Source organism: Lineus longissimus, chromosome 11, assembly GCF_910592395.1.
Source record: "Lineus longissimus chromosome 11, tnLinLong1.2, whole genome shotgun sequence".
Lineage (NCBI taxonomy): Eukaryota > Metazoa > Nemertea > Pilidiophora > Heteronemertea > Lineidae > Lineus > Lineus longissimus.
Window position 1 is genome coordinate 3,661,811 of NC_088318.1, and position 13,858 is coordinate 3,675,668.

A 13,858-nucleotide genomic window follows, 5' to 3' on the forward strand; every position below is an offset into this window, starting at 1 on the left:
TAAGCTTTGCCAACAACTGTTTCTAATCATTGACACGCTATACACGAAGCGGGCCATTCTTGCCAGGCTAGTTTCGTATTTCGCAAGTCTCGGCGTTAACTCTTCTAGACGTTAAATGTCAAGAACTACAATACAGTGATTTTACTTGATGGTGCTTTTACTTATTCTCAACGAGATCATCCGTCACTTCAAAAAGGTCATTTTAATTTGTAAATTTGCTGACTTACCCTATCGTAGAGGCTGAACACCCGATCTATGTCATAACTTGTGATCTTGCTTGCACTCTAAAAGGGAATGAAATCGCAGTTATTATTGTAGTAATTACACCCAGAGAAAAATACAAGTTTATTGCATCTCGTCTCTTGGGTCCATTTTGATTAAACACTATGTACTATTAGTTTTAAAAGGATTTCTGTTATAAATATGCAATTCATTTATACAACAGTTGGCATCTGTCAACGTAGTGCTCTTCATAATATAATATTGCATCTTGAGTAACATTTACACTGTTTTATTATAATAGCATACTGTAGATCAAAAACTCATTACTTCAAGTTTAGGGGTTTTTTTAGATTTAATACCTACTAGTCTACTCTAGTTTCCCGACCTAAGACCTGAATATACACAAAGGGTCGGTCTTTGATCGGTGCGACTAAAGTACAATACTGTACGTGTATGACATCAAAAATATTTACGAATAATAACCTGAGTATAAATGTTGGTTGAAAAACATTTGAAAGTTGTATGTTCATATACAAGATTTACCATTGTCTACCACCTTGCGAAGCAAGGATCCCTTCACCAAAAGCGACAAGGAACACATTAGGAATGGATGTTTGCGGATTCCGTTCCTCGGGACAAACTTGCAGGGTTTTTGCTGTAAGCTTACATGTAACCACGGAGATTTTTTCGTTAGAGGTATCCATACACGACATAACAATGCATTCTCCAATAATTTTCACAGGTTGTTCGATTCTTGAATAAAAGGTAACACAGATTGCACAATGTTTTCTCGTAAATAACTGATGATTTTGTCACAACCATGTTTTGAATTTTTGCATGTGGATTTGGCCTCTAAGATGGTTTGTCTCCGTAGCCTTGTGAAAGTCATGGAAAATACACATGCAGATAGTAAATACTATGTACCACTTAATAATGAATTAGGTTTAAAAGGCACATTTTGAGTTTGGACAAAACTCTGGTTATAAATGTGAGAGGTGGTCATCTGGATGACTTTTTACTTTGATTGAACTCATACGGACGAGGTCACACACCTGCATTTGTTTCACTCGCGCCGACTGCGAACTACCCACCTACCAAATCTTAATTTCAATCTTTTAAAATCTTACGATTACTAGTATAGCACTGATTCCGCATTTAGACACTGTCTGAGAAAGCTCGCCCCGTAATCCTGATACTACATGTACGCCAGCTATATTGACTACGAAGCGAAATGTCGTCTTCATTACCAAGGCAAAATGGATTACGAACTTCGATATCAAGTTCTATTGAGAAAATTCATAACCAAGTTCGTTGTGCGAAATCTGTAATCGGATTACCACAAAAATTCGTCGATGTTTTGTCGAAGTGGCGAATCAACCGAATTTTCCATTTTGCGTTAATGACTTTGTGTAACTAGTTTTCCCGCCAATTTCAACATGCGTGAAATTCAGACGATTAATCTGATTGGTTACTGAGATATAGCAATACATTTAGGCGAATCCGACATCAACATGTATTTATTTTTTTTGTCGTAGTGGCGAATCGTCGATTCGTCACTTCGACAGAAGTGATATTGATACTTGGACGTTGTTTTTTTTCTTTCGAAGTGGCGAATAGTCTAATCCAAGGTCACAGTACTCGTTTTAATTTTGTTTACCTGGTTATTAATCGTATTTATTACGTCCTGCGGTCAACTGCGGTCACTCTAGGCAAAATGACTGCAAATGATTCTGTGTGTTTGGTCATTTCCATCATTTATTCATGAGACATCAGACGCGCTGTCCTCTTTGTTACATAACGAAGTTTTGTGGTCATTTAAGGTAAATACAAAGTGAAGAATATCCAGTACCCGATTTATCCGATTTGACATTGTTGTGCCCGCCCATCCAATTGATTGAATATGCTCATCATCATGAATGACTCTTCGTACAACCCTTGACACTTAACCATGAAATCCCAATGTATTTTTCTTCGGATGAATTTGTGACCTCAGGTACATGGCTAAAGTCAAGTTTTTGTTTTCAGTCTCACGATGCCGTGCAAGGACTTCGATGTTGCCGTCCGCTGGGACAAAAATAACGATGTGAATATTGTCAGTTCTACTGATCTCAAAGCTGTCGAAGGCGAAATGTCGATTGGAAAGCGCATCAAGATGTGGTGGAAGCCAGAAAGGCGTTGGTGGCATGGCACTATTATCGAAGTAACGGAATTAGATGAAAATGATGACGAACATCAGAGGACGTGCGAGATAGTTGGGTGCACCGAAGAAATCTTTGCAGCATGTGTCTATGTAACCTGCCAGCGACTACTTTGCTACAACCATTTCACGGGGGACTGTCCGTTATGTACAGGTAATGGTTCGACAACTCCAAAGCCACAGCAAACAACTAGGAGTCAACCCGAGAACCCCGCAGATGGTATAATTGGGGATGCTGATGATGTGATCCCAGAACAGCCTCCAAAGAAGTTCCAAAAGAAAAAGGTGCAGCACACGATGCCGTGCAAGGACTTCGATGTTGCCGTCCGCTGGGACAAAAATAACGATGTGAATATTGTCAGTTCTACTGATCTCAAAGCTGTCGAAGGCGAAATGTCGATTGGAAAGCGCATCAAGATGTGGTGGAAGCCAGAAAAGCGTTGGTGGCATGGCATTATCATCGAAGTACCGGAATCGGATGAAAATGATGATGATGAAGACAACATCCCGTTATCTGTGTTAGCTGCAAAGTCAACTGTGCTCCCGTTAGTTTCGGATGTCCAAGACTCTTCTGACCAAGATGAGTCGGATCAGTATGACTCTGATCGTGATCCAGAATACGTCCCTGGACCCAGAAGCGACGAGAGTGAGGACGAGCGTCCGACGACGTGCGAGATGGTTAGGTGCACCGAGGAAGTATTTGCAGCATGTATCAATGTAACCTGCCAGCGTTTACTTTGCTTCGACCACTTCGAGGGGGATTGTCCATTATGTACATATAATGGTCTGACACCTCCACAGCCAGGGCAAACAACCATGGGGAGCCAACCGGAGGATTATCCCATGGAAGGTATTAGAAGGGAAGGAGGTGATGTGTTGCCAGAACCACCAAAAAAGAAGTCCCGAAGCAAAGAGGTGACTCGTTTGAGGAATAGCGGTGAACAGTACACCACCGAGAAATCTAACCGTACCATTCCTGCCAGGAAAGCCCTGAGACCGCGATGCGACGGAGAGGTGTGCGATCGAAGAGGATTTCATTGCACTGTCATTGATGATGAAAGAAGGCAATCAATTTTAAATTCTTACTATGGACTCGGACAGCTTCAATTGCAGCGGGAATGGCTTCGATCATTTGTATTTTCATCAGAGCCAGTGTATGCCAAGAAACAAGAAAGCAGGAAAGGACGATCAATTCGTTATTTTCTACCAGGCATTTCTAATGAGCGCCTCCCTGTCTGTAGGGTGATGTTTCTAAACACTGTTGGTATTGCTGAGAGACAAGTTCGCACTGTTCTGTCGAAAACAAGTGATACCGGTGTGCTTGCTAGTGAAAAGCGAGGGGGGAGATGCCCGTCAAGGAGAGAGTCACATGGGGAACTACTCGCCGCTGTCATCGCCCACGTTGATAGCTTTCCAAGAACGGAGTCGCACTATTGCCGCCAGAGTTCCACTTGTGAATACCTGTCTCCAGATCTTACAGTAGGAAAGATGTACCAGATGTACCAGGACGAACATCCGAGCCACAAAGTAGCCTTCAGCACTTACTACAGGGTTGTGAAGAGCAAGAAACTGAAGTTCTTTCAGCCAAAGAAAGATCAATGCGGATTGTGCCAGAGCTACCGCGAAGGAAGTGATATAGAAAAGGCGAATCTGCGAGGGAAGTACGAACCACACGTGGCTGAAAAGGAGCGGGTGAGACAAATCAAGCAAGACTTGAAGTGTAAGGCATCCACGATCAACAAGAATAGCCTTGTCGCCTCATTTGATCTGGAGCAGGTGATTTATCTGCCAAGATCAAATCGCTGCGAGATATTCTACAAGCGCCGGCTCTCATGCTTTAACTTCACAATTTGTGACATCGTATCAAAGGACGTTCACTGTTATCTTTGGCATGAGGGAATCGCCGGACGGGGTTCTAACGAGATATCGTCAAACCTGTGCCACTTCCTTCACACTGTCGACTCATCTGACATTCGCACAGTTTCACTTTTTGCCGACGGGTGTGCGGGACAGAACAAAAATACCATCATACCTTCGATGCTTCTGCACTTCGTTCGGGGTTCTACGCATATTGAGGAAATTGTTCTTCACTTTTTTGCTACCAACCATGGTCAGAATGAAGGCGATTCTGTCCATAGTCGTGTCGAGTCAGCCCTGAAACGTAACCACGAGGTGATGGTTCCATCGCAGCTTGTTCCAATAATAGGTATGGCACGCAAACGGCCTTACAAAGTGTTTGAGGTGTCTACAGAAGATGTGAATGACTGGAAAACTCTTTCTCAAGATTTAGGTGTCCTGCGAGAGAGGTTAGCAGAAGATGGCACACATGTGGTCTGGACAAAGGTTATGCAATTAATGGTAAAGAAAGCGGATCCAAATGGCATTTATTTCAAAATGTCCCACCTTAGTCATTCCTTCCATCGCCTCAATCTAAATACGAGAAGATTCTCTCATTCGCCGCTCACTGAAGGTCCTAGGCAGGCCTATGCCACAACGCCAAAGCTATCTGCCGAGAAATACAAAAACATACAATCTCTCTGCGAGGGTGATACACCCGTGGTGCGACTGCGTGAACACACACTATTTTACAAACACCTCCCTCATTGATCAATGACCGGGCGAATCATCAGTGTTTCACCAAGGGATGCATTTTAGTTTGACATTGCTTCCTGTTATGTAACTAGCTACATGTACTGCAGACATGTACAAAAACAATTACATTTTTGAACATGACCAATTACCATTTACCAATTTGAGAGACGGTTACCATGTTTACTGTATTGTTGACTATACCATGTTTACTAATTATTGTAGTTACCATGTTTACTGTTTTAAATGCTGTTGCATATTTTGTCCCAAGTTATTTTGTTTAAATAAACTTTCATGTAATTGCTTATAAATTCTGAATTCGGTCTAAATGCTAGGAATCTTTATCGAATGGTACTCCATTACCTCAGTGCATGATAGTAGATGGTCCAGGTTCCCAAAACACGGTATAAGCCAACAGAATACATTACCTCGCTAATGTATGGTCTGGCGAATAGCCCAATAACGTTATGAAGCGTTTTCTCTAAGCGACGAATCGATGGCGAATCCGATCTAGCCCCAACATTCCTTTCTCTCAAAGTGACGAATCGGTGGCGAATCAGACCCAATCTCTCATGGGTTTTTCTCTCAAAATGACGAATCGACGTATACCAACTTCCGGTTGGTTTTGCACAGCTTCCGGTCACAGTGTGAGTGACAACACTAGTGAAAAGGATTTACTAAAAACCTCAATTAAAGACATGCGAAAAGATTCCTGTATCTTTTATAACAGGAAGGCAGTAAATTCGGAACTTGGCAGGCGAACATTTCAAACGACATTTTCTCAAAAGTGACAAAAATGCCGATTCGCCACTTCGACAAAACATCGACGAATTCATTAGTGCCTCGACGCGAGGTGGATCGAATTTATCAATTGATAGTAATTCACTCATTTCAATGTGTCATCCGAGAAGGACATCTGTGTCCAACTACAGATTTTGTCTTAAAATGCACGATTTTCAAAATAAACCGTACTCCAAATTAATTTTTTGGCAATTAATGAAGGATGGTCGTTTTCGCATGAACGTTTGTAATCCATGTTGTCTCTAGTAATGATATAAATATGTAAGCTTACACAAGGTGACACATAAATATCACTTTTGATTTTGAATAACTCTCCCAAAGTATTACTCCCCTATTCACCAATATACATGTAGTATGTACGTGTGTAACAGTTTTTTATCATAAGCAGTACAAAACTAGAGATTTTTCATCGATCGATTAGATGACCGATAAAACCCAATGAAACCGGTTCGGTGAAAAATTGTCGAAAAATGTACCAAATGCTTGTCACGCAATTGCCAATGGACGTATTGACTTCAAACAAATTGGAAACAAAAAGTATACGTCTCACTGTAAATGTGGCAAAATTTATATATGGGACGTTATTCAAAATCAAAGACGTACTGTATAATCTTTTTTGTGTCACCTAGAAGCTCCATTCCCATTGTGATCTGGTGTATGGCATCAACTACGAATTAAAATACAATTCAATGTTTACCCGTTGATTTATGGCGCTCTGAAAGAAAATTGTTACTTGTCATGCATTTTGTATAAAGATGCAGAGGTTCCAAAATACCCGAAATATAATTTCCACCAGGGAGGGATCGGCCGTTCGGAGCAAGGTAGGTGACAGTGACCTCCCGGGACTCGCGGACGGGCCTCGACCCCGGTGCCCCCAGTCCTGAGCAAGAAGTATCTTTAGTTTCCACTCGCCTGTGCACTTCGCTCCTTCTGCAGTGTCAGAAATTCTTAAAAGCTACATGTAGGTATTGGACATCTTGGATGCAGGACGTATACATACCATTCAGCACAGAAAATACTTACAATTACCAAATAACAATCATGCAGTCACAGGAATGCAGAAGACGGCATATGGTAGCACGGGAACCAATGTCAAGGAATCAGACCGAATTTCTTCGCTGCTCCTGGCATTTCTATTAAAATTATTGCCGTTGTAGAAGTTTTATCTGCCCCCGGAAAAATCATCTTTTCATATCAAATGATCTATAGGGGCTTAATACCCTCTATGCTACGGAAAAGTGCCAAATAGAATCCGTTTACCCCGGGACACTCTACCCAAGGACAGATGTTCTGACCCCATTGCCTCCCAGAACTTTCAGGGTAACATGTCGTACATACATTTCGTGGCAATTGTACATGAAGGGTCAGCAAAAACGAAACTCCCATGGAACACCTACGACGAAGGCATGACACATTTTTTGGTGATAATTTAACAATATTCCAAATATCTATCAGTGTTTTGGTTCTTTTCCTAAACGTTCGGCTGCCACGTTTCAACCGTCATAGCCCAACATGATACCACAGGAAGAGAATCAAGCACTCATCAATATTAGGAACACGAAAAAATGCCATTCGAAGACTATTCCAAAGGTTTATTTGCACATGCGCTATGAACAAAATACATTTATATGATTACGTTTTACTGTTAATGTTGAAAGCAAGACAATCAGCTAATGACTTCCGTAAGGCTACACTAATCATATCATTGCCAAATGCATCTAGATACAACCTACGGCCGTGTATACAGGGTGTTCCAAAAAGGCAAAAAAAGGTTCAATTTCCTGAGGACATGACCTTACTTCATGTTATTCGACAAATGAACGAGTATGGGTTGATTGTTTTGCTTCTGTTCCTGATCATCCATATGACATCGAATACTCTCTGATGTTAACCACATGCCTGTTTCAAAGTGTTTCAATGTTAGTGGTACCATTAACTCATTGCTCAATGCATTGCTTAAAGTCATGATGCATAAGTGTAAAAGATACGAAACTGGCCGATGTAGGTTGTATTGGCATCAGCGTTAGACTTAACATCAACTCCCTATTCTTACCTCGGCTCCAAGAGACTATTAACAACAAAGCATAGTTCTTATGCGTGACTACATATGTAAGAAGCGGGTGAATATCGACTTCAGTCATGCCAGTGATCACGAGTTAAATATAGATGTAAATGACTGGTAGTTTCGAAATTTCTCATAAAAAATAGGGTCGAACTAGAAATGATTGAACATTCATTATATAAGGTGTAAACGACGTTTTAAGGCAACCGTTAGCCAAAAAATTTAGGTAGTGTCGAAAATTGTCATTAGAACAACCAAGGAGTCATAGTTTAGAATAACCAAATTAACTATCTTTCTCAAGGCTTTTTTACATAACGGAGAACTCTGTCTTGCATGTACCTTCCTGCCGTTGTTTGTAATTAGCTGACAAAGGGTGAAAACCGCAGAAGAATCGGTGAAGTAGTTTGAAAGACAACGTATAAAGTAGGTTTTGGTGTGTACATAATGTTTTTTCAAGATAAATCGATGAATAATAAGAAATTAGATTTTTCTTCAAATGCTTATGCATGTTCAATGTAAAGAACTGAAGATGGCGCAAATGTGGACGAATAGATACGGAGTGGGTCTGAAGTGAGAACAACTCGGGAAGGAAAGGAATGTATTGGAATACAAACAGGAGAAAACAAGAATAGTAGATTGGAAAGAGGGATATGAAAGAGGAAACAGGAAGAATAGAAATCCAGAAGATTTTTTTGGTGGTGAAAAAAGGAGAAAACATTTCGTGAAGTATATGATATATATGTCTGTAGTTTTATTTGAAGAAACAGTAACGCTTGCGTGAAGATCATTATCAGGAGAGGAGAAAAAACATCGACGCGTTGAAAAGTGGGATAGAAGCCCGCCACAGTTAATTTGACTCACCGAATCAATGGCTTCATTGGGTAACAGAATGCGCGAAAATAATTTCTAAATCAAAAACAAACAAACTTAAAAAATAAACAAAGGGGCTTTGGGCTCACACACTAAAGTAACGATAAAGAAACGGGTTAGGGGGACGGCAATAATAATATCTTTTTTCTCATAATATCCTCCTTTGAGGACCTTAACTCAACACCACGATTGAAAAAATCTTTTATTTTGTATCATTACGCATGCGCACTAAATGAATGAGTTCCATGGCTGCGTCTGGTATGCGCATGCGTAAAGGACTGTTTGAAACTGCAAACATGGAGAGAAAACCCAGAACTACGATCGGATGTTTTTATCTATTACCAGGTTCATATATTACCTTGATACCAAGATATATATAAAATTTCGTGATTTCACAACAAAAAACTTAGCACACTGTAGTTGGATCGGCATAGCCTGAGGACATCCTCAAAAGGTAATAACGTTTGACGTAATTTTGCTATTTTGTTTCAGTTATCATATCCAGTATTTTTTTTTTGCTAACGAAACACAACACGTTAAAAATACATTACAAAGAACACACAGAATAATGTTTAGTTTTAGTTTCATCTAAAGCTACCATTTAAAAGAATTAAAATATTACAGTAAAAACTAAAACAAATTTAAGAGTTACCGCATCAGTCCTAGTCCAGTGACAGTGTCCCATTCCGAACCCAAGATATCGTTATATCGTGAATCCGTGGTCGTGCCACTGGTATAGTTCACGACATCAACATTCAGTGAGAAGGTGAATGTTTTGAATGACAGGTTACACTTATCTGACTTACTCTATGATAGGGGTTTCTTGTTTTATTATTAACCTGGGGGAGGGATAGTCAGATGAATTATAAAATTGTTGCTGATGCTGTTCATGGATGTGTTGGGCAAAAATCTAAAACATTTTGCCGCGTTTGAATAACGTGGGCCAAGTTGCTCATTCTCCGTTAAAGGCAAACGCCAGAGTTCGCTCAGCTAAAAAGTATCCCCTTCAGTGTATTCATTTACAATCGTAGCGTTAGGACTTGACGCCAACGTTACTGCTAACCCTGATTAAGCAACCAGGCCCAAAACGATAAATTGTCTAATATCAAAAACTTATTACTTTTGCTAATATGAATATACCAATTCCGCTGGCATGGTGACAACAAAGAAACTAATGCGTGTAGGAATCTCATCAACGCTGTGCGTGTGTGTGCTATTCCACAGACGCCGAGCAAATTTGAAATACGGGAAAGACTATTCGCGGGCAAAGGGAATGAATTTTAGCACGCGTGTAGTGTCCTAAATCAATTTGTTCATATCAATAACTAGAGAATTAGTAAAACATTCCGTTCGTACCAATGACTATGTGAGCAAGCTTTAAAGCAATGCGTTTGGTGCAAATGAGGCAATCATTATATCAAACGAAGACAACACAAAACTACGATATATTAATTGCACAAGAAACCATGGAATTAAGTGGATGACTAGAAAACTAGAACTGCAGGTTAACACAGGCTTAATCTGAAAAAGTTACAGTTGCATTTAAGTTGTATTTGAATGGTTTACTGAGATGACTCACCTTGAAAATTGGTCGGCAGAGGAAATTTTCCTTAACCGGAAGTAGCCTGTTCGAAAAGATTGAAAAAAACTTTGAAAAATTATACATTTGGTGAGTTGAAAGACTCGGGTAAAGACAGACCAAACTCATCGATGTCAGTAAAACTTGATGTAATTGGTCAAGCTCATAGGATGTTCACTATTTTGACTAATCAACGGTCACGTTACAAAGAATAATGGTGCCGCCGATCACACAGATCTGCTTCCCCTTTGCTTTCTAAAAAACTTACTTTGCCATTTCACTCAGCTGTAACTTTCCATCCCGATTCTGATCGAACAGCTGAAGCTGAAATGCAACATAAATAAATATCATTTCGAATATCACATCGCAAAAAGAGATTTCTATGTATTTTCTTTAAAAGGGGGTCTGTTTTCATCACCAAAATCACTCGATTTGCCACGCACCGGAAGTGTACTGATACCGAAATCGCGGTTTTTCGGCACTGGCTGCGAGCGAAAGTGTTAAGTGTTAAGTTTCGTTTTACAAGCAAATGCTTATCAAAAATTTGATTAAAGATTTTAGTGTTTGCTCGCTCAGTGGTTCAGCATTCGTTTTGCGCTCCCTCTTCTCTCTTGAACAGCCTACATGGAAAGTGCATAGCGCTCCCCTTCTTCCCTATCGAATAACCTACGAATATTATTCTAAACATTTTAAAATGAGAAGAACCCGTCCGATCTGGCAAAGAGCTCTCTTCTCTAACAAATTAAGCCAATGTATTGAGGTATACGATAACATTTCAAATGGCGAAACCCCTCACAGTGCGCCAGGAAAAGCTTTCCTTTCAAGATACTGCTCCCACCCACGGGTGACGGATCTTTTTTCAAGCCCTGCTTAAAATCTGAAAGTTATCTGTCTTCATCAATCACTTAAATTACGATTGAAAAATCTGAGGGTGTCAATTTCGGGGAATAATTGAAACCTTTCAAAGAAGACTCAGGTGTTGAATGTGCATATTTGCTGTAAAAAAAACTCATATACTTAGTACCGAATACATAGACCATCAGGAGAGCTTTCGGTTAAATGGGTCAAATAATGGGCTTTTCACTAACTACGGAAATAATACTTTAGTGAAACCTTGTTCACGCCCAGCCTCGCCCACGTGCTTGGGCTTTCAACAAGTAGCAATCGAAGCTAAATCGATAATTCCAAGGTCTTTCTGACGGAAGATAACATATGGTTTAGTGCTAATGGCGGCATTCCTATGTCACATGACGATAATTTATACCTTACTTAATTACAATTGATTCATGCCATCGCAGTCGATGGGGCATCATCAGCAGTAGTAACTGTCAGCCAAGAGTGACTTCAATCAACACACCAGTGAATCTTCTTCTGCATCATCATCATCATCATCATCATCATCATCAAATACGCGTTTCACCGGCTTTCGAAACTGTGCATGTAAGGAGCAGATCACAGAAGACCGCTCTGCCAGCTCAAGGTCACAAAGGTAGTTCATTGAAAAGAACTACCATGGTGTGATGATTTGTTAGAAATGAAAGTACCACCATTATGCTTTAGATGGACATTCCTTTACAAACTCCACCACCTCTGCCACACGCGTTACAACCTCTGCCACACGCGTTACAACCTCTGCCACACGCGTTACAACCTCTGCCACACGCGTTACAACCTCTGCCACACGCGTTACAACCTCTGCCACACGCGTTACAACCTCTGCCACACGCGTTACAACCTCTGCTACATGATCTTCCAAAGTAAATTGAGAATTGACCAGTTATGGTCCGTTCAAAGAGAATCTTTTCTCCGAACCATCTTCTCATTATTTCAAGGATCTTTTTGTGTCATGTTCCATATGCAAGAGCAGTTACTAGCTTTGATGGCAACACATTAACGAAGGCATCATTAGGTGTTAATGAGAAGCGAATCAGCATCCAAGCGAATATGATTGACCATGCCTGTGTTTTGCTTGTTTGATCAGAGTCTTTCAATAACGAAATACTTGGTTTAATCGATACGCTGATGAAAGGTAAACTAACGTATGGCCTTGGTGAGGTCACCGCGCACTCTTCAAATACGGCCAGGGTACACGAATAGCGTAATATACGGACTGGTCGAGTTCGATCCGGCCAATGTCGTTGCCACCTTTGCAGTCGCCTTTCTCATATAGAGAGCAATCGATAACAAGTCAGTGGCGTAACAGAAGTGACAACAAGTATGAGATATTGTCGAACAGTCGCCAACTAAGTAGAGAAAGTAACTATTAACCTTTGGTAATGTGCACATGAACAAGACCAGTTACTTGTCTTCCTGCCAAATTTTGATTGAGCCTGAGCCAACCGATGTTGATTAAAATCAAGCTGCACTGTCCGGGCATGACGAGTAGAGAAAGACGCAGGGTAAATGTAGCTACGATCTGACTGTCGAGTGAGAGATTTGGTATAAGCTTTGCGATGAAAATAAAGTGTTATTCGACCGGCTTACCATTGCGTCTGTGTATTCTATGATTTTCTCTTCTGTTATTGTTACGTCTGGGCGAGCCTCTTTCAGCAGATGTTTGAGAAATTCCTGAAAAAAGTCAGTCGAAATTATCATTATCTAATAACTGTACTGTACATGTATAGACGCGACTTTGTCCGTACTTCGTGCGGCCGAGATTAATCCATCACGAAATTCTTAAGCAAGAGAGAAACAACAAGTGCTTTGAAGGCCCGATATCAAAGCCATAGACATATTTGATAGTTAAATTAAAAGGATGCCGTACTAATTTTGATCTGAACAGATTCGCGGACGAATTAGCTGCCGACGACGGGACACAGCCACGTTTACAGTATCAGGGTCATCAGCCTTTTCTAATATATGATTGATTTAGACATGACAGTACTCATCAACTTTCCATTTAGTTGAGTGAAAACCATAGGTCTTTGAAAGCCACCTGACAAAATCTCGGGTCGAAGGGGGAACAACTGGGGCAATCGTAATGGCAGTGGTCTGACGTCAATCTCTGAGCCAGAAAATCTGTCCGTACTATTATTGTTTAAGGCAACCTTACCTTAAGTTCATCAGCATCAATGTAACCACTATTGTCTCGGTCGAACTGCTTCCACACCTATAAACAACAAAACGAGATAAAATAAGTGTCTAAAGAATGAGGATTTCATCGCATCTCCGTATTTTTTTCGGTTCTACACGCCACTTTTGCTATTCAGCACATAGGACCATCAATAAACAGAGTCTCCGCCATCTCCGCCTCTTTGCCAGCTTGTCGATTTCTTTCCAACTGTATCCCATCAGTCTTGAATCTGCTATTGTGTCTCGCTTCCAGGTGTCTGCGGCCATCATCTGTTTCTTTTCCCGTGTGGATTCCAAGACAAGGTTTGCCTTGTAATGCTAGAGATGGGCTTCCACAGAGATTGGTCATCCAACTCCATTAGCCTTTTGGGATCACCTCCTCAATTTGGCCTGTGTGGCTCTCTTCCACAGTTTTTGACTTGACACATTTTGCTGCCAGTTATCTGGAGGATTCTTCGCAGTCAAT

The 13,858-nt window shown here is 40.7% G+C and overlaps 1 protein-coding gene across 6 annotated transcripts in view; it reads right to left on the bottom strand.

Moving 5' to 3' along the window:
• The window catches only part of LOC135495406 (calbindin-32-like), a 49,086-nt gene that overhangs the window by 3,896 nt on the left and 31,332 nt on the right, over positions 1–13,858 (bottom strand). Inside the window, exons 5-11 of one of the 6 annotated variants that reach the window (XM_064784005.1) lie at positions 13,373–13,429; positions 12,805–12,888; positions 10,589–10,644; positions 10,321–10,366; positions 8,733–8,777; positions 6,507–6,524; positions 228–284 (exon numbers count right to left, since the gene is read on the bottom strand). In XM_064784005.1, coding sequence (XP_064640075.1) covers positions 228–284; positions 6,507–6,524; positions 8,733–8,777; positions 10,321–10,366; positions 10,589–10,644; positions 12,805–12,888; positions 13,373–13,429 — 363 coding nt within the window. Of the gene's footprint in view, positions 1–227; positions 285–6,506; positions 6,525–7,862; positions 7,878–8,732; positions 8,778–9,547; positions 9,581–10,320; positions 10,367–10,588; positions 10,645–12,804; positions 12,889–13,372; positions 13,430–13,858 lie in introns of all 6 variants that reach the window. The other 5 variants (XM_064784009.1, XM_064784010.1, XM_064784006.1 and 2 more) reach the window with 5 other exon arrangements.